Raw genomic sequence first — 26,313 nt, 5'->3', positions numbered from 1 at the left:
CGTTTTAATTTATGTTACACAAAATCGTTTATGACTGATATTTGATTTTTAATCCTCCAGCTTCGAGAGGTTTAGCACGAATATTGCCTACTGCCAGGGCATTGTCTCTCAGCAGTTTCAAAGGTAGTTCAAAATCTTGTTATAAATTTAATGTATCATTCACTGGTGCTAAAAAGAAATTTCAGTAAATCAATAGGTATTTCACACTTTGCTTAAAGAATTACGTCGACCATTTAATGCAGACATTGTGGACAACGCGTATGAAATGCAATTCAGAATTTGCTCAGTGATAATTAAAACTGGGAATTGGAAACTTACATCAATGTGAATCATCTAGTTATCAGTACCATCTGCAAAGCTGTGGTAGTGTGGCGACACACACACACTAGTTGGAGGGAAATATGCGTTGTTGGGTGTTGTCCTCTTGGACTGTTTCAGGAGTGCTGAGAATGAATTGTATTCTCACTATGGCAACCAGTCAAAGGTAGTGTTTCACTGTAAGGAAATCCAGATTTCAGCTGCAGGTAACTGGTCCACTGTGTAATTCAGCTTCTGCTTGGCAACGTGAAGGACTGGCATTTTAGCGCAGAGTAATGGAGATCTATGCCACAAAATGTTGTTGTTTTCTTAAATAACTAAAGATATGATGATAGCTCATTTTATAAAACATTGCTATAGTTCCCAGTGGCTTTGCTAATATTGTGCTAGATTTCATTCCAAACTGCTGCCTGAGCAAGAAACTGAGTAAAGAAATTGAGGTCTCCATTCCTTCTGTGGTTTGTCGTGCAAATGAAATGTGCAGATGCAGGAGGATATTCTTTAAATGGTATTATTAAAGATTTGCAAGTATTCGCCTGTTACACCAACTTCACACAAGGTTATCATGATTTTGCAACTGGTATATGAGGACAACTTTAACAAACTATTAAACACTTACAGCGACTCATCTCTAGTATAAATTTTACACAGCAATCATATCACCTTGTTAAAACTGGCGTATAATGGACAACACTTACCATCTGTTGCCTGATGCAGATCTGCCTGTGGTTCATACACTGAACAGCCAAAGAAATTGGTACGACTGCCTAATGTCGTGTAGGGCCCCCGCAAAGACACAGAAGTCTCGCAACGCGACATGACATGTACTCGACTAATGTCTGAAGTAGTGCTGGAGGAAACTTACACCACGAATCCTGCAGGTCTGCCCATAAATCGGTAAGAGTACGAAGGGGTGAAGATCTCTTCTGAACAGCACGTTGCAAGACATCCCAGATGTGTTCAATAATGTTCACGTCTGGGGGAGTTTGGTGGGCATCGGAACTGTTTAAATTCAGAAGAGTGTTTCTGGAGCCACTCTGCAGCAATTCAGGACGTGTGGGGTGCCGCATTGTCCTGCTGTAACTGCCCAAATTCGTCGGAATGCACAATGAAAACGAATGGATGCAGGTGATCAGAATGGATGCTTACATACGTGTCACATGTCGGAGTCGTATCTAGACGCATCAGGGGTCGCATATCACTACAACCGCACACGCCTCACAGCATTACACAGCCTTCACCAGCTTGAGAAGTCTCCTGCTGACATGCAGGGTCCATGGATTCATGTGGTTGTCTGCTTACCTGTACACTCCCATCCGACTAATAAAATTTGAAACGATACTGGTCGCGACCAGGCAGCATGATCCAGTCATCAACAGCCCAGTGTCGGTGTTGATGGGCCCAGGCGAGGTGTACAGCTTTGTGTTGTACAGTGGTCAAGGGTACACAAGTGGGCCTTCGGCTCCAAAAGGCCATATGGACGATGTTTCGTTGGATGGTTCGCATGCTGACACTTGTTGATGGCCCAGCATTGAATCTGCAGAGCAATTTGCAGAAGGGTTCCACTTCGGTCATGCTGAACGATTCTCTTCAATCATCGTCCTCCCCATTCTTGCAGGATGTTCCTCGGGCCTCAGTGATGTCTGAAATTTGACGTTTTATCAGATTCCTGATATTCACAGTACACTCGTGCAATGATCGTACGGAAGAATCGCCACTCTACCTCAGAGATGCTATTTCTCATCGCTCATGCGCTGACTATAACACCACATTCAAACTCAGATGTTGATAACCTGCCGTTGTAGTAGCAGTAACCAATCTAAAAACGGGGTCTTATACAGGCTATGCCCCGGCCGGAGGGGCCGTGTGTTTCTACGTGCTACAGTCTGGAACTGCGAGACTGCTACGGTCGCAGGTTCGAATCCTGCCTCGGGCATGGATGTGTGTGATGTCCTTAGATTAGTTAGGTTTAATTAGTTCTAAGTTCTAGGGGACTGATGACCTCAGATGTTGAATCCCATAGTGCTCACAGCCATTTGAACCATTTGAACAGGCAATGCCGACCGCATTGCCATGTTCTGCCTGTTTACATATCTCTGCATTTGAATATGCATGCCGATACCAGTTGCTTTGGAACTTCAGTGTATAAGCAAAGAGGGTGTTTGGTAAGAGCAAAAGGCTGCTCAGTGACGCCGTGTTTCAGAATCATCCACCATGGCAGCCGCTGTCAACGTTGAGGAGACTGCGACCGTGGATCTGGGTGCCCTGCTGGACGCCAGAGATGGTGCCGTGGTGATTCTGGTGGCCGGCGATACGCGGCTGGTGGTGCACAGGTCCGTCCTGGCAGCCAGAAGCCCCGTGTTCGCCGCCATGTTCCGCCAACACCCACTGGAGTCCAGCGGCGACCAGATCGAAATCCCAGACGTGGAGGGCCCGGCGCTGCGCCAGCTGGTGGCCTACCTCTACACCCTGCAGGCCCCCCAGCTGCCCAGCAAGGCCGTCCAGCTGCTGGCTGCCGCTGACCGATACGGCCTGTCGGTCCTCAAGGCAGAGTGCGAGCGGCAGGTGGCCGCACAGCTGTCTGTGCAGACTGCAGCTGCCATAGCTGTGCTCGCGATTAGGAACTCCTATACAAGTCTTAGGAAGGCCGCCGTCGCCTTCATCAAGGCAAACATACCCCAAGTGTTGGGCACACGGAGCTGGGCGGATGCAATGCGTAGCCAGCCTGAAGCTTTGATCAAAGTGAGTCAGTTGCTGTCTAATCCACCAGCAGAAACAAGGTAAGTGCTAAAGAAGCCACTCATCTCTGTTAACCTGTTCTACTTGTATGTGTATTTTCAAGCCTGGATTCTTTAGTGTATGTGCTGTAAGATACACCATCATTCCTCATTTTCTGATACACTGTGTGATCAAAGTATCCGGACACCTGGCTCAAAATGACTTACAAGTTCATAGGGCCCTCCATAGGTAATGGTTGAAATGGCTCTGCGCACTATGGGACTTAACTTCTGAGGTCATCAGTCCCCTAGAACTTAGAACTACTTAAACCTAACTAACCTAAGGACATCACACATAACCATGCCCGACGCAGGATTCGAACCTGCGACCGTAGCGCTCGCGCGGTTCCAGACTGTAGGGCCCAGAACCGCTCGGCCACTGCGGCCGGTGGAATTCAGTATGGTGTTGATGAAAGCTTCAACTCTCGCCGGCATACGTTCAATCAGGTACTGGAACGTTTCTTGGGGAATGGCAGCCCATTCTTCACGGAATGCTGCACTGAGGAGAGGTATCGATGTCGGTCGGTAAGACCTGGGACGAAGTCGACATTCCAAAGCATCCCAAAGGTGTTCTACAGGATTCATGTCAGGACTCTATGCAGGCCAGTCCATTACAGGGATGTTATTGTCTTGTAACCACTCCGCCATAGGCCGTGTGATATGAGGAGTGGTTGGGGTTGGGGGGTTGTTTGGGGGAAGAGACCAAACAGCGAGGTCATCGGCCTCATCGGATTAGAGAAGGACGAGGAAGGAAGTCGGCCGTGCCCTTTCGAAGGAACCGTCCCGGCATTTGCCTGGAGCGATTTAGGGAAATCACGGAAAACCTAAACCAGGGCAGCCGGACGCGGGATTGAACTGTCGTCCTCCCGAATGCGAGTCCAGTGTGCTAACCACTGCGCCACGTCGCTCGGTTGTTATGAACAGGTGGTCGATCGTGTTAAAAGATGTAATCGCCATCCCCGATTACACTTCTACAGTGGGAAGCAAGAAGGTGCTTAAAACATCAATGTAGGCATGTGCTATGGTAGTGCCATGCAAACCAAAGCGTTCAAACACCTCCATGAGAAACACGACCACAACATAACACCACCGCCTCCGAATTTTACTGTTAGCACTACACACGCTGGCAGATAACGTTCACCGGGCATTTGCCATGCCCACACCCTGCCAATTGTGTACCATGATTAGTCACTCCACACAATATTTTTCCACCGTTCAGTCGTCCAGTGTTTACGGTCCTTTCACCAAGCGAGGCGTCGCTTGGCATTTACTGTCATTTACTCGACCACGAAATACAAGTTCTCTGACCTCCCGCCTAACTGTCGTAGTACTTGCAGTGGAATTTCTGTGTGATGATCTGGATAGATGTCTCTCTATTACACATTTCGATCCTCTTCATCCGTCGGCAGTCTCTTCCCAGCCAACAGACAAGGTCGGTTTGTATCCTTTTGTGCTTTAACTGTCCCTTCGCGTTTCCAGTTCACTATCACATCGGAATCAATGGACCAAGAGATGTTTAGGAGTGTGGAAATGCCGCGTACAGACCTATGACACAAGTGACACTATGTTCGAAGTCCGTGAATTCCGCGGAGCGCCCATTCTGCTCTCTCACGATGTCTAATGACTACTGAGGTCGCTGATATGGAGTACCTGTCAGTAGGTGGCACCACAATCCACCTAATAGGAAAAACGTATGTTTTTGTGTGTGTCCGGATACTTTTGATCACATAGTGTACCACACGAGTGTTTCATTGTTTTTGCACAACGCATTCATCAAAACTCTAAACTGAATGGTAGTCATTAACAGGTAAGTGTAACTAACAAAAAACATGAAAATTTTTTCTGATCTTCAGAATTTCTACGTGGTGTTTCCTTAAAAGAGGGTGCAAAAATGTAACAGAGCGTATAGAATGCTCCACTGAACAATTTGAGGCAGGGAACCTGCGGTCGGAGAAGGAAGCTTAAGGAGATGTGGTCGTAAACTTGTCTAGCATTACTATTTCCCATCTTATTACAACTAACATGGGTACAAGTTCGCATGTGCTGTGCTGTTTATTTACACGTACATTCCTTATTCCTGCAAGTAAACAAGGAGGACGAGCCTGATAACTAGGAAGTCATGATGCAGGTTTTGTTTACCTGTGGTTTGTGGAAAGAGTTCTGCCTGAGTTGTTGGAGGACGTACCTTGGGCCGTTCGTGAGAGGATAAGTGGGTACAACACGACGGTGCATCGCCTCACTTCAGTGTGGATGTCCGCAACCATCTCATTACTTTACTTCCTGGCCACTGGTTTGGAAGAGCAGGTCGTATTCCACGGGCTGCGAGGTCACCTGTCCTGAATCTGCTTGATTATTTTCTATAGGGATACCTGTAGCCACTTGTGTATGAGACCCCAGTGAATATAGAGATGAAATTACTTGCCAGAATCGTAGCTGGCTGTGATGTGATTCGAAACACACCATGGATATTTGTCAGGGCACGTCACAACCTTGTTCGCCGATGTCCTGTTTACACTGAGGTTGATGGCCGTAAGTTTCTACACGTTTTGTACGGAACAGTACGAATAGTAAGTTCATTCTGTCAATGTTCGTATTTGCAGTGAACTGTAACAAATGTAGATAAAAAGGTACACAGAAATGTGATTTTATTCATATTATCCCCTTAAGCTGGCTTCTCCGACCCCAGGTTTCCTACCTCAAATCGTTCAGTGGGGCATCCACCATCTCCTGTTCAACTTTACGGAAACACCAAGGAGCCAATAACGTGTTGCCCAAAACAGGATTAGGAGTGACGTGTACAGTTTTCAGCCAGGGCACTCTAGTAGCGAAATGCAGGAAGATCTGCAGCGGACAGGTACTTGGTGCGGGGGGTGGCAACTGACCCTTAACATAGACAAATGTAATGTATTGCGAATACGTAGAAAGAAGGATCCTTTATTGTATGATTGTATGATAGCGGAACAAACACTGGTACCAGTTACTTCTGTAAAATATCTGGCAGTATGCGTGCGGAACGATTTGAAGTGGAATGATCATATAAAATTAATTGTCGGTAAGGCGGGTACCAGGTTGAGATTCATTGGGAGAGTCCTTAGAAAATGTAGTCCATCAACAAAGTAGGTGGCTTACAAAACACTCGTTCGACCTATACTTGAGTATTGCTCATCAGTGTGGGATCCGCACGAGATCGGGTTGACGGAGGAGATAGAGAAGATCCAAAGAAGAGCGGCGCGTATCGTCACAGGGTTATTTGGTAAGCGTGATAGCGTTACGGAGATGTTTAACAAACTCGAGTGGCAGACTCTGCAAGAGAGGCGCTCTGCATCGCGGTGTAGCTTGCTGTCCAGGTTTCGAGAGGGTGCGTTTCTGGATGAGGTATCGAATATACTGCTTCCCCCTACTTATACCTCCCGAGGAGATCACGAATGTAAAATTAGAGAGATTAGAGCGCGCACGGAGGCTTTCAGACAGTCGTTCTTCCCGCGAACCATACGCGACTGGAACAGGAAAGGGAGGTAATGACAGTGGCACGTAAAGTGCCCTCCGCCACACACCGTTGGGTGGCTTGCGGAGTATAAATGTAGATGTAGATGTAGATGTAGTGTGCAGTCCTTATTCTGTTTACTTTACAGGTCGTTGTAAACCCGTTTACACAAACAGGCCTTTATGGTATCTTGCTGTCTCTGCTGCTGTTGTGCCAATGAGATACTTATAAATTACGTCACGCTGCAAAAATGAATGATGATGATGATGAGAAGCCAGTGTGTCGCTCACTACCAGACGCAGGAGCACTTTACTATGTTGCAGTGCATTTAAAATAGGCCAGTCAAAGTGATCGCCACACCAGCATTATTGTATCGTGTGTTGTGCGTTTATCTTTCAGTTTCTTGATACGTGTATGCAACATGCCTACAATTTCAGAAAAAAAATTCGTTTATCCTCCCTGACAGTATAGAGGAATTAGGTGTAACTTTTAAGAAGTGTCCTAGGCTCCACGAAGAAAGGTGTCCATCACATTTGCAACATCTAAGGAAATCATCCTGTAAGAAAAGTGAAAGTAACGCAAGCACATCTGAGGAAAAATGTAGCTGCTTTCTCCTCATATACCACATGACCACCTCCTCTACATCTACATCATAAGGTGCAAGCCACCTAATGGTGTGTGGCGGAGGGTACCTTCGCTACCACTATCTGAACCATCCAATCCTGTTCCACTCGCAAATAGTGCGTGGGAAGAATGATTGTCGGTAATCCTCTGTATTGGCTCTAATTTCTCGAATTTTCTCGTCGTGGTCAATATGCGAGATGTGCGTGGAGGGGGAGGTAATATGGTGTCCGACTCCGTCTGAAAATTGTCTGCAAATTTCAATACTAAATCTCTCCGCGATGCACAACGCCTCTCTTGTAACATCTACCAGAGGAGATTGTTTAGCATCTCCGAAACGCTCTCTCGTCAGCTAAACGATCCCGTAATGAAACGCGGCGCCCTTCGTTGGATCTTCTGCATCTCCTCTATCAGTCATACCTGACAGGGATACCAAATAGATGAACAGCACTCAAGAATCGGGTGAACAAGCGCCTTATAAGCCACTTCTTTCGTGGATGAACTTCATTTCCTTAAGGGGCTCCGGAAAGGCTCAAAATCATGAAAAGTTCAATTTTTACTTTTTTGCGTTTTCTGGATCTGCAGACTATTACCTTTTAATATATATATAATTTATTCAATTCCGAAGACTACAACTATTTTTAAATTTTTTTTGAAATGTGTTCTACATGGGCGTGACCCCATGTGGCGCTGTTAAACTGCTGTCAAATGGTGTTATTATTAACGTCCGTGTTCATCAGGTACATTTTAGTGATGTGAGATAAAGTTTGTGTTGTGGCTAACCTATTTTCAGAGACTTAGCAGCACCTGAACTGTTGAAAAAGTGTATTCACGGAAAAACTCAAAACCCCAATGAAAGTGTAAACAGTGTTATATGGTCGAGAATCCCCAAGACTGTATTTGTTGGAATAGAAACACTTCACTTTGGTGTGTATGATGCTGTTGCGACTTTCAATGATGGCAACATTGTAAGGTGCAAGGTATTTAGAAATATGGGAATGAAGATAGGTTCTAACATGGTACGAGCGATGATTGCTTTAGACAATGAACGCCTTCGGGCTGCAGACAGGGCTGTAAAGAGTCTAGAAATACAAGCAAGAGTAAACAGGAGGAGGAACAAGAGGAAGCTGGAGGAGGAGTTTGCAGAGGATGAAGATAATCCATCCTATGGACCTGGAATGCACTAAAAAGTTAATCCAATCTTTGTCGCTCGATTCCCAAAACTTTTATTTTCTCATACTAATTACATGTTTTCTAAGGATCTTCCAAACATATTTGTTTCAAACTTTCAGTAAATGTTACACAGTACCGTCTGCATAATTTAACACAGGCTTTTTCCAAAAAAACTGTATATTTTTGAATATATAAATAAAAAATTGCAAAAAAATGTTGTGAATTTTCATTACAATTGAAAAAAATCATCTTTAATAACTGAACTAAAATTTTGTAAAATCCCTGTGTTAAGTTGTAGCCCATATTCCAATAAATAATCTGTAAAAAGTTCAACTTCCTACCTCAAATACTTTGTGAGGAAAGATGTAATTTATAAGCGTTATTTTAACATTGCAAGTATAGGGCGTTCCGGAGCCCCTTAAGATTCTTCCGACGAATCTGAGTCTGGTGTCTGCGCTTCTCGCTATCTGTTTTATATGGTCATTCCACTTAAGGTCACTCTGGATAATTACGCCTAGGTATTTTACGGCAGACACTGTCTCCAGCTGTTTGTCATCAATAGTGTCTCGGTACAGTAGTGGATTTCTTTTCCTATGTATACGTAATGTGTTACATATATTTACGCTCAGGGTCAACTGCCAGAGTCTGCACCATTCATCAATTCTCTGCAGGTCGTTCTGCAAATTCTTACTCTCTTCTGGCGTTGCTACTTTTGTATAGAGGACTGCATCACCTGCGAAAAGCCTTAAAGGGCATCAGACACTTTCTACTAGGTCGTTTATATACCGTATATTGTAAACAGCAACGATCCTATCATACTTCCCTCTGGTACTCCGGATATTACCTTTACATCTGTCGATTTTGTGTACGTTTACACTGCCTGCGATGCGTTGCGATGCGACGCGATGCGAGGCATAATGGCCAAAGCGATGCAATGCGATGGAGCGTTCACAAGGCACACGATACAGCGCGCGCGAGATCTGGCCAGCAACTGAGCAATCTCGGCACGATGTCGTGTTTCCTCGACCCAGTAAATTCTTTTTTATCAGAAAACAGTGCTCTGAGAATCCAACGCAGTCGTGAATGGGTGCACGAAATCAACAAGGAGAGGAGGGGCTTTAGGTTCAAATGGTTCAAAGATGGGGACTCAACATCTTAGGTCATAAGTCCCCTAGAACTTAGAACTACTTAAACCTAACTAACCTAAGGACATCACACACACCCATGCCCGAGGCAGGATTCGAACCTGCGACCGTAGCAGTCTCGCGGTTGCGGACTGCAGCGCCAGAACCGCTAGACCACCGCTGCCGGCAGGGGCTTTAGGAGAATTTCATCATTTGTACAGTGATTTGAGAAAAGATGAGGATAAATTTTGGAGTTATCCAGAATGAGTACAGAGACATTTGATTATATAGTGTCGTCTGTTACAAATAGATTACAGAAGCAAAACACAAATTTCAGAATGGCTATTACCACTGAAAAAGTTATGATCACCATTAGGTGAGTACAATATTAAGTTTACAGCAATCATTTTATTATGAAAGATTTACAAATTGTGATAGATTCAAACTTTCTTTTAATAAATTTTGACATAGTTGACAATGAGGAGTAAAATGCATCACAGTTCACTCACTTAAGTATCAAAGTTTTCAGAATCTTGGTGGCTTGAAATAACAATGTCATCAGGTTCAATTTCAGAAATGACTATTTCATTCTGCGGATTTCCGGCAATTACGATTTCAACTGGATTTTCAGGTGCTTAGGGTGACATCAACGAATGTGCAGTGGAAGTGGTTGATTGTTCCAATTCTTCCAAAAGAACCTGCTGAATTTTTATCCTGGCTCTCAACTGAGCTGCTGGTGATAGTTTTCGCATTGCTGGCAGCAAACTCACTACAAACTGATAGCTGTCATCTTGCGTTTCTCATTTCTACATTTGTTGCTCATTTAGCTTCAACTTTTGCTTCTCTGTATTTAGCAACTCAGAGTTTGTCGATTTCTTGGAGCTCTTCTTTTGGTTTGTGTGTAGGGTGGGTGAGGGAGGAGACATCGAAACGCTACCATCTGAACTTACAGACAGTCTTGAAGACCTGGCTTGGTTGGTTTCATCAGGTGAAACACTCTCTCTCTCTCTCTCTATGTAAGAGCTGGTGAAAATGGTACGTCGTCGTGTGCGTCGTCGTGTTGCGATGCTGTTCTTTTACTGTGATGAACATTAGTCTTGGTCCTCCGTGGCGTCATTATGTCAGTCAGGAAGGTCATTAGCTCATACCACGGCCAATTGGATTGCTGAACGTTCAGCACGAGGTATTTTTTAGAGTTCAGAGCGGAAAGTGTCACGTACGTTCTTCCATTTATTCTTCAGTACCTCGTCTGAAAATATAGACGTGAAATTCCAAAATGACAGAGCAAACAGTAGTGGTTCAAGAAGAGCGAGGAGTGTCAAAGACGTCTTCAAAAACTATGTCAACAGTCATTAACGCAAATATATTTCATGTCGAAATTATCAAATACTGTAACTATTGTGAACGTCATCTCATTATCAAAATACTGTAATAGTATCTATACACAACAGACCAAACAGATCATGTCCAGAACAAATTTTAAACTTGAAATTGATTACAAGGATGAGACAAATGCGAAGGAAGCCTACAGTATATGTCTTTGTCGACTTTAAAAAGGCATATGATTCAATTCACAGACCCACACTATTTAAAATTCTTGAAGAACAAGGACTGGATAAGAAGACACGGAACATCATAGAGCAGACATTAACAAATACAAAATGCAAAGTGAAATTCATGGGAAAACTTTCAAAATCATTTGAGATAAAAACTGGGGTTAGACAAGGTGATGGATTATCACCTCTGTTATTTAACTTAGTTCTGGATAGAGTCATGGCAGAATGGGAAAAAGAACTCAAAAAAGAAAAGTACTGGAAACCAATATCACTGGGAACCAAAAAAGATGACCTACAAATCCCCTACTTAGCCTACGCAGACGATCTTGCAATAATGGCAGATTCTAGTGAAATGGCAGTCAAACAGATAGAAACCTTAAAAGAGTGTGCAGGAAAAGTTGGCCTACAAATATCTTTTGAGAAAACGGTGTTTACAACAACAAATCTAGAAATTTCTAAGTTACAAACCAAATATGGAGAAATTAAGAGGGTACCATACTTTAAATATTTAGGAGAGATAATTTCTGAAAAATACTCACAACAAGAAAGAATATTAAAAGCTCGTAGGGGTCTAGGGCTGGTCCAAAACATTTACAATAAAAAATGTCTATCTATAAATACAAAAATTAAACATTATAAGTCGGTAATTAAACCAATAATGCTATATGCCAGCGAAACCTTGACACTTAAAAGAAAAACAGATATGGAAAACCTGAAGAAAGAGGAAAGGAAAATCATTAGGAAAATTCTGGGACCAAGATGGACCAAAGAGGGGTATAGATTACAGAAAAATTCTAAAATTGAAGAATATTCTAACATAGAGATAGACATGAGGAAGAGGCGTCTAAAATTCTATGGCCACATAATGAGACTTCCCGATCACAGACTTACAAAAAGAATAGTAAGATACGTAGCATCCCTTGTTAATGGAGGAGAATGGATCAAAAATGTAAAGAAAGATCTGGAATTAGCCAACATTACTACTGAAGACATGAACAAAAGAAACAATTTCAAACTTAAAGTTGACAAATGGGAGGTCAAACCAGAGACAAAGCGCCGAGAACTGGAACAAAATGGAGCGAAGAAAGAAAAGCTGAATTCTCGCAAAGAATGAAGACCTGGTGGGCAAACAAGAAGAATAAGAAGCCCCAGAAGTAAACCATCTTTACTTAGCGTCTTCCATGTTGGGAGCTTTACGACTAATAATAATAATAATAATAATCTATACACAATTAAAATTAGAAAATAAACGAAGTTGTTTGTGTTACTTATTTCTTGGAGTCTTGTAGCTATTTATTTTACTTTTTTGTACTCACTGTCTGTTCCACAATCTTCAGCTATTCCATTACATGCTTGACGAACAAAATCCCTATTGTGGTAATGTTTATTTTTCTGCTCCCACAACACGGAGCGTTCACGCACACTGTTAATTAGTCTTTCGATGTCCATTGCAAGCAAGCAATTACTTCAGACGCGAGCGCAAACAAGCAATCGCTCCAAACACTCGCGCGAAACGCAAACTCGGTTGCGACTACAGTGGAGTCATCGCATCGCACCGCGTCACATCGCTCGGCCCAGCCTGCAGTCTAAACGGGCGCCGCTCTGCTGCCACTGTTCAACCGAGCCTGCCCACTGTCACGCGATCTCAGCGCTTCATCGCTCCGCTCGGCTCGGCATCGCATCGCATCGCATCGCGGGCGGTGTATAAGTTTAGCCTTAGTTCCGTTAAGAGCGAAGTGTTGAGTTCTGTCTGCAAGCAAGTCTGGAATCCAATTGCAGGTCTGTTCCAATACTACATAAGCTCGTTTTTTTTTTTCATTAAATGGCTACGCGGGACGGTGTCAGATGCCTTACTGAAATCGAGGAACATGGTATCAAGAATTATGATGTTGTTGGAAAATGAACATCTGATCTATAAAAATCAACATGGATTCCGCAGACAGAGATCCTGCGAAACGCAGCTCGCTCTGTTCCTCCGTGAGATCCACAGCGCAGTGGACAACGGCACTCACAAGGGGAGGCAGCCAATTGTGCAATTCAGATTCGACTCATACTGCGCATAATAGAAGCTCATGGCCAGAGGTGTAATGTGGCAAAGCACCAAGATGCACTTCTCAGCCGTTGTCGAGAAAATCGACAGTTAAAAGAAACCGTTGCGGTGAAATACTCTCTACGATTAATAATTTACTATAGCGTCGGTGCGCAGCGGTAAGCGCTCGGGTTCGTAATCCGAAAGTCCCGCATCGAATCTCGCGCTATGCAACCTTTTTTTTTATTATTAGTTTTTTGTAATTCAAATATATATATATATATATATATATATATATATATATATATATATATATATATATATATATAATTCCCGCCAATCAGTTGCAACAATTATGCATATAATAAGTTGTTGAAAGTCGTTTGTCGTGGAAAAACTGGCGACTTCGAACATCATTATGTTTTCCGCAAAACAAAGTTGTATTTCACAAATGTTATTAATTGTCTTCATAATGTTTACCACGTATAGTTAACGGAAGACGTAGAAACGATATTCCGAAACGAATACGTATAGCGTAAGTCAAACGTTCGAATTAGAATAGAGACCCCACGAACACAAATTTGCTGTGGCAGGTATGAAATATAAACTCCGTTACTCGCTCGTTACACTTGATGGACAGATGTTGGATGGGCCGAAACGAGCCGCCGCATTGCAGCGTAGTTGCCTGCTAACTTCGAAAGAAGGTAGACGCGGTCCCTAGCGCAACTTATAACATCGTCGAAAATCAGTGCGGACGTGAGAGCTTTGGTACACCCTGTTAAACAAACGGAAAAATGGAGGCGATACAATTGGAGAGCGATCCGCCTTCACCAACATGCATAAGCAATTCCTTAATAGTATATATATATATATATATATATATATATATATATATATATATATATATATATATATATATATATATATATATATATTGACACATTCCTGGGGTCAGATACATCACATGATCACACTGACAGAACCACAGGCACATAGACACAGGCAACAGAACATGCACAATGTCGGCACTAGTACAGTGTATATCCACCTTTCGCAGCAATGCAGGCTGCTATTCTCCCATGGAGACGATCGTAGAGATGCTGGATGTAGTCCTGCGGAACGGCTTGCCATGCCATTTCCACCTGGCGCCTCAGTTGGACCAGCGTTCGTGCTGGACGTGCAGACCGCGTCAGACGACGCTTCATCCAGTCCCAAACATGCTCAATGGGGGACAGATCTGGAGATCTTGCTGGCCAGGGTAGTTGACTTACACCTTCTAGAGCACGTTGGGTGGCACGGGATACATGCGGACGTGCATTGTCCTGTTGCAACAGCAAGTTCCCTTGCCGGTCTAGGAATGGTAGAACGATGGGTTCGATGACGGTTTGGATGTACCGTGCACTATTCAGTGTCCCCTCGACGATCACCAGTGGTGTACGGCCAGTGTAAAAGATCGCTCCCCACACCATGATGCCGGGTGTTGGCCCTGTGTGCCTCGGTCGTATGCAGTCCTGATTGTGGCGCTCACCTGCACGGCGCCAAACACGCATACGACCATCATTGGCACCAAGGCAGAAGCGACTCTCATCGCTGAAGACGACACGTCTCCATTCGTCCCTCCATTCACGCCTGTCGCGACACCACTGGAGGCGGGCTGCACGATGTTGGGGCGTGAGCGGAAGACGGCCTAACGGTGTGCGGGACCGTAGCCCAGCTTCATGGAGACGGTTGCGAATGGTCCTCGCTGATACCCCAGGAGCAACAGTGTCCCTAATTTGCTGGGAAGTGGCGGTGCGGTCCCCTACGGCACTGCGTAGGATCCTACGGTCTTGGCGTGCATCCGTGCGTCGCTGCGGTCCGGTCCCAGGTCGACGGGCACGTGCACCTTCCGCCGACCACTGGCGACAACATCGATGTACTGTGGAGACCTCACGCCCCACGTGTTGAGCAATTCGGCGGTACGTCCACCCGGCCTCCCGCATGCCCACTATACGCCCTCGCTCAAAGTCCGTCAACTGCACATACGGTTCACGTCCACGCTGTCGCGGCATGCTACCAGTGTTAAAGACTGCGATGGAGCTCCGTATGCCACGGCAAACTGGCTGACACTGAAGGCGGCGGTGCACAAATGCTGCGCAGCTAGCGCCATTCGACGGCCAACACCGCGGTTCCTGGTGTGTCCGCTGTGCCGTGCGTGTGATCATTGCTTGTACAGCCCTCTCGCAGTGTCCGGAGCAAGTATGGTGGGTCTGACACGCCGGTGTCAATGTGTTCTTTTTTCCATTTCCAGGAGTGTATATATATATATATATATATATATATATATATATATATATATATTCTCGACTGAGAAGTGCATCTTGGTGCTTTGCCACATTACAGCTCTGGCCATGAGCTTTTATTATGCGCAGTATGAATCGAATCTGAATTTCAGAATTGGCGGCCTCCCCTTGTGAGTGCCGTTGTCCACTGCGCTGTGGATCTCACGGAGGAACAGAGCGAGCTGCGTTTCGCAGGATCTCTGTCTGCGGAATCCATGTTGATTTTTATAGAGGAGATGTTCATTTTCCAAGAGTATCATAATTCTTGAACATAAAATATGTTCCATAATTCTACAACAGATTGACGTCAACGATGTAGGTCTGTAATTGTGTGGATCTGTCTTACGGCCTTTCTTAAAAACGGGAAAGACTTGCGCTTTTTTCCAATCGTTAGGTACCTATCGTTGCTCAAGCGATCTACGATAAGTTATTGCTAGAAGGGGAACAAGTTCTTTCGCATAATCTTTATAGAATCTTATAGGTATCTCATCTGATCCAGAAGCTTTTCCGCTACTAAGCGACTGTAGCTGCTTTTCAATTCCACAATCGGTTATCTCAATGTCTGCCATTTCGATTGAAAGGAGGGACAGTGTTACGATCTTCCGCGGTGAAATAACTTCCGAAGAGCGAATTCAGTATTTCGGCCTTCTCTCTGTTATCTTCCCTTTCTGTGCCGGCGTGGCAGCTCAGAGAATGAATAGATGATTTTGACCCACTTACTGATTTTACATACGACCAAAATATCTTTGGGTTTTTTCTCATGCCGCGCGGGATTAGCCGAGCGGTCTAAGGCGCTGCAGTCATGGACTGTGCGGCTGGTCCCGGCGAAGGTTCGAGTCCTCCCTCGGGCATGGGTGTGTGTGTGTGTTTGTCCTTAGGATAATTTAGGTTAAGTAGTGTGTAAGCTGAGGGACTGATAACCTTAGCAGTTAAGTCCCATAAGATTTCACACACATTTGAACATTTTTTTCATGTCGGTTGACAACGTTTTACTTTCAAAATCACTGACCGCTTCTCTCACTGCTCTCCTGACGCTGATTTTCGCTTCATTCAGCTTCTTTTTGTCAGCTGGGTTTTTACCTCTCTTGAATCTGAGATGAAGTGCTCTTTGTTCACGCAGCGCTATTCTAACACGGTATTTAGCTATGGCAAATCTTTCTCATCCCTTAAAACCTTACTCGGAACATACTTGTCTAGGGCATATTGAACGAAGCCTTTGAATTTTTTCCATTTGTTTTCCACATCTTCGTCCTCATCACCGAATTCTTGATGCTGACTGCTGAGATTTTCTGAAATTTGTGTCCTGTCGCCCTTGCTGAGCAAATATATCTTGCTGCCTTTCTTAACATTCCTTGTAGGAGCCGTCGTCAAAGATGCTGTCGCAGTTTTATGATCCCTGGTACCTTCCTCTACGTTAACTGATTCGATAAGTTCACAAGATAAAAATCACTCCTCCCAACGAAACGGCCTATTTGGGCGGTTCCATATAATGCGGGGTCCTTCATATTCCTTACCCTTTCTGTTGACTTGTTCCTCCGAATATGTATAGCACATTGATACACCCTCTTCAGTACCACACAGGGACGGATAAATCTTTGGTCAAGACGCTATAGTTACTTCTTGGAGGCTCAGTCATCAGTTCGCTGCCCTCTGCCCGTATGTGTTGCGCGAAGTTCTCTCTGCCGTTGCCAAAGGAATCCTTTGAATTCTACAGTGTTCCCTTCTACTAGGGCTGTCCATATTCTACCTATTGTGGTTGCTGATTAATCTCTAACGACCTCAGTAAAGATGAGACCTTCAGATCCCACTGTCCTTTATTTGCGGTTTACACAATACAAACACTATCTACAACTCCACTATCTAGTAAATTTCACAAATGCTCTTTACTTTCCTGATATATTTAAATATTAATATAATACTTCATGAGGTGGCTGACAAACTGGTGCTCTTGTCTTAGAGATAATAACATATAGGCTGACAGACATATTTCTCATTTAGTTGCAACTAGTCTGGCAAACCACTCAATTTCAGTTTCTCCACATCTATGTAGTGTAAAATGAAAATTAACATTCAAAACAATATATATATATATATATATATATATATATATATATATATATATATATATATATATATTTTCAAGATATCCTAGTTCTAACACATTATTTTCAAATGTAAGTTTATTTGCCTTATTCTGAACCAAAATTCGGAAATGCTTTTCATAACTTAAATAGACTCCCTCTCACAATGCCTAAACCTCATCTTCTTGACTGCTTGCGGCTTCATACATTATTGCAGGGCATTTCTCCACCTGCTTATCATAATTTTTCATACTACGTCTCATTCAAATAACCTGCATGACAATGATGAGCGCTGTGGTGTGTCAGTGTTAAATTAATACCCTAGTTTGTTAGATTAAGTCATAAGGAACCACAAACACTGGCACACGCGCACACACACACACACACACACACACACACACACACACACACACAAGAATGATGGATTGTGACATTAATTACAAGATTCAAATCCTTTTCCGTAACTTCCTCCTTCTCCTCTAATAAAATTTATTCCTTACCTTCGTACTCTATTACAGTTATCTGGGTCGCTGTGACATGCTATAGCCCTTCACGCATCTACATGTGGTGATTTTTGTGACAAACTACCAATACGGTTGTTTCCTCTTGGATTGTCCGCAGCCCCTGGTCTAGCAGCTAGCATTGCTGCATCTGGATCACGGGATCCCGGGTTCGATTCCCGGCCGGGTTGGGGACTTTTCTCTGCCCGGGGACTGGGTGTTTGCGTTGTCCTCGTTATTTCATCATCTGTGAAAAGAAGTGGACTGTGTAAGACTTGGGACATTGTACGGGCGCTGATCACCGTCCATTTGAGCGACCTACAAATCGAACGTCATCATCATCGTCATTGGATTGGCTGATTTTGATCTCTACAATCTCTGCTTCTTGCCTCTTCCTGTTTGGCTGATGCCAGTCCTGCCCATTGTGATCCCAGCCTCCTCAGTTCTGTGGATATGGATGGAACATTCCTCCTCCCCTGATATCCTATTTCTGTTATCTATGCTATCACTGTTACGGTATGGTTGTTTGCCAAACTTATTCTCTTGTTCCCTTCTTCTGTGCCTCGACAGAAGTTCATCGACTGTTAATTCTTACTCGTGAAGTATACTTCTAAACGCCTATACAGTATGTCTTCACTGCATCTTGCTGCCATTACTTGCTGGTCCAATAATTTCATGTAACAAAATCGAATAATCTCTGTCGCACTTCACGGCTCATCTAGGAACTGGTTGTCCTTGAGCATTGCCTCAAAGAATCGGACAGACCTTCTGAAGCGAAATGTTTCCAAGTCTTCACTCATCATAATTCTGTTTGATTTGTTCTTGTGGTTCCATTGACTAGTAGCTTCCAAGGAAAGTCTCTCCGAATTCTTCATACAATGTGTGTGTTTCTGCTATACCACTCATTTTCTTGGTAGGTCCTCTTTCAAAATGCCTACAGAGAAATTCTAACTTTTAAGTTAGTGACCACAAGGGTGGTATTACAAGTGAAACCGGACCATCCAAGCTTTGCGGTGAAGTGCGTTACCACTTTCCTTGAATTTTTTAAATTTGTGGACTGAGATGAAGAGTTTAAAATCAATAGTTATTCTTCTCTTGTACATGTCCTAACTACCACTGATGAATTTCTTCTTTCCTCTTTGTTCGTTGAGTTAACATTACTGGGACTCTCTCTCGAACTGTTTTCACTTACTTCTTTGGGAAGACTGCCCCTAAGTGGTACATGCCGGCCGCTGTGGCGGAGCGGTTCTAGGCGCTTCAGTCTGGAACCGCGCGACCGCTACGGTCGCAGGTTCGTCCTGCCTCGGGCATCGATTTTTGTGATGTCCTTAGGTTTGTTAGTTTTAAGTAGTTATTAGTTCTAGGGGACTGATGACCTCATATTTTAAGTCCCATAGTGCTCAGAGCCATTTGAACCATTTTAAGTGGTACACAGTTGTGTATTTCCCTCGTTCCTGCCTGTCATCGTAGGATTTGCGACACTTTTTCCTTAATATCTACACCGTCCTTCTTTAAATCTTCGTTCTTTTCTTGCTTCGTTCAGTGTTCTTTGAAACGTAAGTAGAGATTTAATCTTTGCAGATTCTATTACTGACACTAGGTTTGTCATGTCTGATCCTGCACGTACCTTTGGTACTTCTTGTTCTTCTAGCTTAGCTTACAGTCGTTAATCTTTAGCTGAACCAAAGCTTCACGTTATCCACTATTAATTTCTTCTCCTATACGACCAACACGCTCCTCCATCTTTCCAATACGTTTTTCCTGATTCTTTTGCTGATTACCTGCATGCCTCAGATCTCATTCTATAGTTGGAGTGGGTTGCAGCTGTAAAGCCGTTTTATCAACCTTATGTGGTAGTTTTGCCAGATCTTCACCAGTTTCTTTCAACGTTTATTACTTTATTCCTTCTTCTCCCTGGCTCCTTCTCTTCTCTCCTGTGCCTCTCCCCACCTCATCTCCACCAATTTCCTAGTCTTCTGTGCCTCTTCCTTCGCTTTCTCTTGTCATTTAGCTCCTTATCGATTTTTTTCAGAGTTCTGGTACTCCGAAATGTTCATCCTTGCCTCAAATTATGTATCTGATGACAAGGTACATGAACTCATTTGCGTATTTCTCTGAAGTAGTGTATCTGTGCTACTGTGCCCCTGTACTCCTTAATTTCTAATTTTTACTTTTGCGTCAGTATGCTGTGGATTGACCACATCTTAGCTGTTATAACCTCTACCACCTTTTAATTCCATGCTCTCTATTTTTATTGCTTCCATCCCTCTCACACCCAGAGCTGCATCTTCCACGGAAAAAGTTATCTGCTCCCCTGCCGTCTCAGTTTCTTCCCTATCTTGATTTTGCTCCATGCCTCGCAGTTGATTAATCTTAGATTGTTCCCTTCCTAATCAGGTTTTGCTTCTCTGTCTCATTCACTTAGTTAACTAATCCAACACTTAACAACTACACAAACAACACAATATCGTGCCTCATCACACGTACAAAATACACTCCAAAAACTTTTTCACCGCTGTTATCGACACCAACAATCCACAGCAGGTGGAACAGAACTCAAAAAACACGTGAGACAGTTGTAATAAAAACAATTCTAAGGTTTAGTGTTTCTAATGGTTCATGAGCGACTTTTAAAATGAAAAAATGAAATTTAGTGACTGCATTTCAAAGTATAGCACAAAAATTCATATCTTGTCAGGTTAACTTGAGCTGTCTGTTGTCGTGATATACGTGTCGTAAATTTCTGCAACGAGACGGATTGCTTTTCAGTATTCAGTGCTTAATTAGGAAATATGCAATGCATCAGTTAACACTAAAAATGAATTTAGGCCCTTGAGACTGCATCCTGATTGCTGCTGTTTACACATTCTCATTCTAAATCACAGAATGAGAAAGGATTTGCTGTCTATGAAATTAAATACATGACCTATAAAATGTAGAATTTATTCTAAAATTTGAAGTTCAAAATTAAAAGACCAAAATATTTTACGGAATTAATTGGTACACGATAAAGAAACATTAATTACACTGAAATTAAGTTGTAAGAAATAATTGTTGGCAAAGTTAGCAGATAGGAAAGGGGAATTTTGATAACATTAACTCCCTAAAATACACTCCTGGAAATGGAAAAAAGAACACATTGACACCGGTGTGTCAGACCCACCATACTTGCTCAGGACACTGCGAGAGGGCTGTACAAGCAATGATCACACGCACGGCACAGCGGACACACCAGGAACCGCGGTGTTCGCCGTCGAATGGCGCTAGCTGCGCAGCATTTGTGCACCGCCGCCGTCAGTGTCAGCCAGTTTGCCGTGGCATACGGAGCTCCATCGCAGTCTTTAACACTGGTAGCATGCCGCGACAGCGTGGACGTGAACCGTATGTGCAGTTGACGGACTTTGAGCGAGGGTGTATAGTGGGCATGCGGGAGGCCGGGTGGACGTACCGCCGAATTGCTCAACACGTGGGGCGTGAGGTCTCCACAGTACATCGATGTTGTCGCCAGTGGTCGGCGGAAGGTGCACGTGCCCGTCGACCTGGAACCGGACCGCAGCGACGCACGGATGCCCGCCAAGACCGTAGGATCCTACGCAGTGCCGTAGGGGACCGCACCGCCACTTCCCAGCAACTTAGGGACACTGTTGCTCCTGGGGTATCGGCGAGCACCATTCGCAACCGTCTCCATGAAGCTGGGCTACGGTCCCGCACACCGTTAGGCCGTCTTCCGCTCACGCCCCAACATCGTGCAGCCCGCCTCCAGTGGTGTCGCGACAGGCGTGAATGGAGGGACGAATGGAGACGTGTCGTCTTCAGCGATGAGAGTCGCTTCTGCCTTGGTGCCAATGATGGTCGTATGCGTGTTTGGCGCCGTGCAGGTGAGCGCCACAATCAGGACTGCATACGACCGAGGCACACAGGGCCAACACCCGGCATCACGGTGTGGGGAGCGATCTCCTACACTGGCCGTACACCACTGGTGATCGTCGAGGGGACACTGAATAGTGCACGGTACATCCAAACCGTCATCGAACCCATCGTTCTACCATTCCTAGACCGGCAAGGGAACTTGCTGTTCCAACAGGACAATGCACGTCCGCATGTATCCCGTGCCACCCAACGTGCTGTAGAAGGTGTAAGTCAACTACCCTGGCCAGCAAGATCTCCGGATCTGTCCCCCATTGAGCATGTTTGGGACTGGATGAAGCGTCGTCTCACGCGGTCTGCACGTCCAGCACGAACGCTGGTCCAACTGAGGCGCCAGGTGGAAATGGCATGGCAAGCCGTTCCACAGGACTACATCCAGCATCTCTACGATCGTCTCCATGGGAGAATAGCAGCCTGCATTGCTGCGAAAGGTGGATATACACTGTACTAGTGCCGACATTGTGCATGCTCTGTTGCCTGTGTCTATGTGCCTGTGGTTCTGTCAGTGTGATCATGTGATGTATCTGACCCCAGGAATGTGTCAATAAAGTTTCCCCTTCCTGAGACAATGAATTCACGGTGTTCTTATTTCAATTTCCAGGAGTGTAGTTGGCCCAGTTACACTGCTTAACACTCCGGCAGACGCGCCTATTGTTGTTACACGAGCAGGCGCGCGTTGTGAAATTTACTACATGGTCATTTGTCGGAAAACGTCTCTCAAATAAACTATTATATTTACTGCAAAAAGCAGTTCACATTCACTATCTTCAGCATTTATAGTAAATGCTTTTGCTCTTTTAGTTCTTTTAATAACAATTTAGCCTGTTTTTCTGTCATATGTTCACTTTCATAACACCTTTCGCAGACAATTTGTTTGTTAATTAATTCCAACAATGTTCAGAAAAATGAAAAAGTAGCCAAGGGTCATCTCCTGAAACGGAGTATCGGGCACACAGTTTATCTACAATGTAGTCAATTATGATTTTAGGTTTGTGTGTTTCTCATCTCACTGTCGTCATGCAATGCACAGTACACAAAAGCGTGACAGCATGGTTTTTACAAGGAAAGTATGAAACTAACGTCTTATCCTACTGAAATCCAAACACTGCACTTCCAATTTCTCTTGTTTTGTTTGGGAAAAACTCTGGAAGAAGTTCACGTCTGTTCTTCGGCATTGCATCAATGCAAGTGATAGTCTGCTTCACCGAATACTCAGAAGGGAGGCAGCTTGCGTATCAATTTGTAAGTTGTAAGTTTCCTGTTAGAATTTTCTATAGGCACCACATACCTTTCCACTATGTCCTCAGGAGCATTGGATACCCTATATTGCCCTTCGGTTGCTCGGTTGCATGCCGCAATAAACCTCCAGATTACGGCAATAAAATGTTTTTGCATCACTCAGTGCAAACATTTTTGTGCCATATTCAGCTGGTATGCACAGTATCCATCCGTAGAGGTTGTTGTGAATTCACCAGACTGTAAGAACATTGATGGTCACCAACAAAAGGGACCAATACTGTACGAATTGCAAGCAACTCAGACGTTTTTCTCCTTCCATTCCACGTTTCCATATCAACAAACTGCACACAGTGTAGAAAAAAAAAGAAATCTATTGTAACTCATTGCACTCCTAAGCAGTTGCATTCCTGTTCCATCTGCCACCCAGAGTTCCGGTACATTATCATGATGGCATTTTCTTCTTCTTCTTTTTCTTCTTCTTCTTCTTTTTCTTCTTCTTCTTCTTCAAAAAAAAATGCTGAAGACAGCCATTATTTAGTCATTTTATTACCTCTTTTGCGCGAGAACTGCTGTGTGTCTCACTGTCTATTTATATATAGGTATTTGTATAATTTACGATTTCATCAATGAAGTCAAGATCAATTATTTTCAATAAGCACTAACTTCATCAGTTATACCCATCACATTTCTCTTCGGATCTGGTAGAATTTGCCCAAATTTTCTTCTGCTGGCTTTTGATGATTTAGCACAGCTGCTTTTACACCAACGTGAAACTTTGTCTTTTCAATAAGGAACTCTCGTACATCTGCTATCTCTTCTAGATCATCACTTTCAAGTCCATATTCACTGAAATGATCCTGTTCGTTGTTTTCACCACTCAAATCTACTTTACTTTCCTCCAGGTCTGAAAAGTCTGGATAGACTTTATCATCACCTTCCTCGAGCTGTTTGCGAATTTCTTCGTCTGATACACCGTTTGAATTGGAGCAAAACGTCAAAGAAATAAAACGAGTAGATGCATTCGGATGTCATTGTAACCAAAGTAGCGTTTAATGTGCATCTGTAAAAACTGAAAAAAGCAACGAATAAGTGTAGTTAACTTTTTATTATACTTTCCTCTGGATACTGACTGCTGGAGCAAAGCTTGCAACTGTTACACCAGCAGGTGTGCGTTGTACTTTTTACAACATTCGACACGTCGCTGTTAAAAATTCAGAGAACAAACTGAGAAAGGTAACCAAAGGAACTGAAGCCACTTTAACGCTGTCGGGAAAACATCAACAATGGAATACGTGGCAGTGGTAGTGCAATAGCTCAAGGTTAAGGCATCGATTAGGCATGAAAACTACTGCCGTTGTACTTTTTACAACAGCGTGCCCGCTCGATGGCTAATCTCACTTAACCTATTTTTTAGGTATTTTCGTGAAACTTATAAACGGCCAGCGTGCGTTCATCTTCTTCTGCTCTAATAGATCCCTAGTAATGTTACTTAAAATCCGTCTTGATTGCAATTTTTTTAATTATTATTCATATGACCGGTTTCGGTTCATTCAGAACCATCTTCAGATCTGATATTTCAGTTACAGGAGTAACCCGTCCAAATCCAGCAACTTTCACATGCTACGTCACATGTGATATTTCAGTTACAGGAGCAACCCGTCCAAATCCAGCAACTTTCACATGCTGCGTCACATGTGATGTGATTATTCATATGACCGGTTTCGGTTCATTCAGAACCATCTTCAGATCTGATATTTCAGTTACAGGAGTAACCCGTCCAAATCCAGCAACTTTCACATGCTACGTCACATCAGATCTTAAGATGGTTCTGAATGAACCGAAACCGGTCATATGAATAATCAAAAAAAAAAAAAAATTTCGATCAAGACGGATTTTAAGTAACATTATAAAATCACTGATTGCTGTTATCTCATAAGACATTATGTCTGTTTTTGCAAAGATCCCTAGTAGTAGCGTCTCGTTAACCTCACAGCTCTTAGAAGGTTTAGAATTCTGATATCCGGAATCTCATTGTTGTAGGTTTGAGGATTTAGACCAGTACTACTTCCATCTATGCCCTATGTAATATCCCTGTTAAAACGCGTGTCCTCAAATATATACCGCCATTGGAAGTGTCCATTTAGGATGTAATCAATACTTCAGATATGTTTCGGCAATTGCCATACTTCAGATTCAGGCTTTGCGCACAGCACTTGGTAAACCAGCTATACTCCCCATTATCAGTTCTATAGAGTTTGCGTCGTGATTCTTCGTAGTACAATAATGGTTAGAAGTTCAATTTGTTAATATCCTTGCAACCAGCCTACTAGGTACAGTAACATCTATACTTGGCGAAACTGCTGCTCCATGCTCAAAAGTTGGCGGCTGTCTACGCTTACGTATCACTATTAGGTCTAGTTTATCAATTTTTCAAGTAATTTGTGACCATGATCATCAAACGCTCGACTATGCCACAGTGGTACCTTTGGTACTTGCATCAACTGAAGCGAACAAGAAAATGACACCTCTCCGAATAATGCTGTCGTCCTTGTTTTATCTAAAAATTCTTCCACAGCATGTGAAAACTGCATATTGGCCTTGGCAATAAGCCATCTGAGCGATCCAGAGGTACCTCAATAACTGTCCAGTGGCTGTCACATGTCTGGCGGATTTTAGTTACCACTACTTTCTGATTAATTTAAATTATTAGAGACGTGCCACTATCGGCTCCCATAACCACAGTGTCAGGGAGTGAAAAGGCAAGACTGTCTCATTTAAAAAAAAAAAAAAAAAACGGTCTCTGCACATAGACTACTTCAATATCCATCTCCTTCGGTGCTTTGCATAGTTCTGACATAATTCGAGCACTTCCAATATTTTAGAGGGTGTCTGGTACAGACGAAATACTTAAGAAGCGTCGAAGTAAATGCCCCCGCATGCCTTAACCTCCTCCTCACACAATCGCTCTGAATCTCTTGCCTTATAGTTTGTTCTGCAGCGTTAGATCTCCAAGTTCATTGATATCTGTCGATATGGATTCGTTCCTTTACTACCCTTAGGATGAATGACACTAGTAATGTATCGAATAGTACACTGTCATCCTCGATCTTATTTCACTTAATACTGTCCTCGGTTTTGCTGTACACGAAGTTTCCACTGTTTC

At 43.6% G+C, this 26,313-nt stretch overlaps 1 protein-coding gene across 1 annotated transcript in view; it reads left to right on the top strand.

Annotated features, from left to right (window-relative positions):
• The first annotated feature begins 2,532 nt into the window (after positions 1-2,532).
• LOC126108251 (cortactin-binding protein 2-like) overlaps positions 2,533-26,313 on the top strand; it is a 68,202-nt gene continuing 44,421 nt past the window's right edge. Inside the window, exon 1 of the mRNA XM_049913480.1 lies at positions 2,533-3,098. Within this exon, the coding sequence (XP_049769437.1) occupies positions 2,533-3,098 (566 nt within the window). The remainder of the gene's footprint in view (positions 3,099-26,313) is intronic.

The sequence above is a fragment of the Schistocerca cancellata genome, chromosome 11 (genome assembly GCF_023864275.1).
Source record: "Schistocerca cancellata isolate TAMUIC-IGC-003103 chromosome 11, iqSchCanc2.1, whole genome shotgun sequence".
Lineage (NCBI taxonomy): Eukaryota > Metazoa > Arthropoda > Insecta > Orthoptera > Acrididae > Schistocerca > Schistocerca cancellata.
This window is presented reverse-complemented; position numbering and strand designations above follow the sequence as displayed.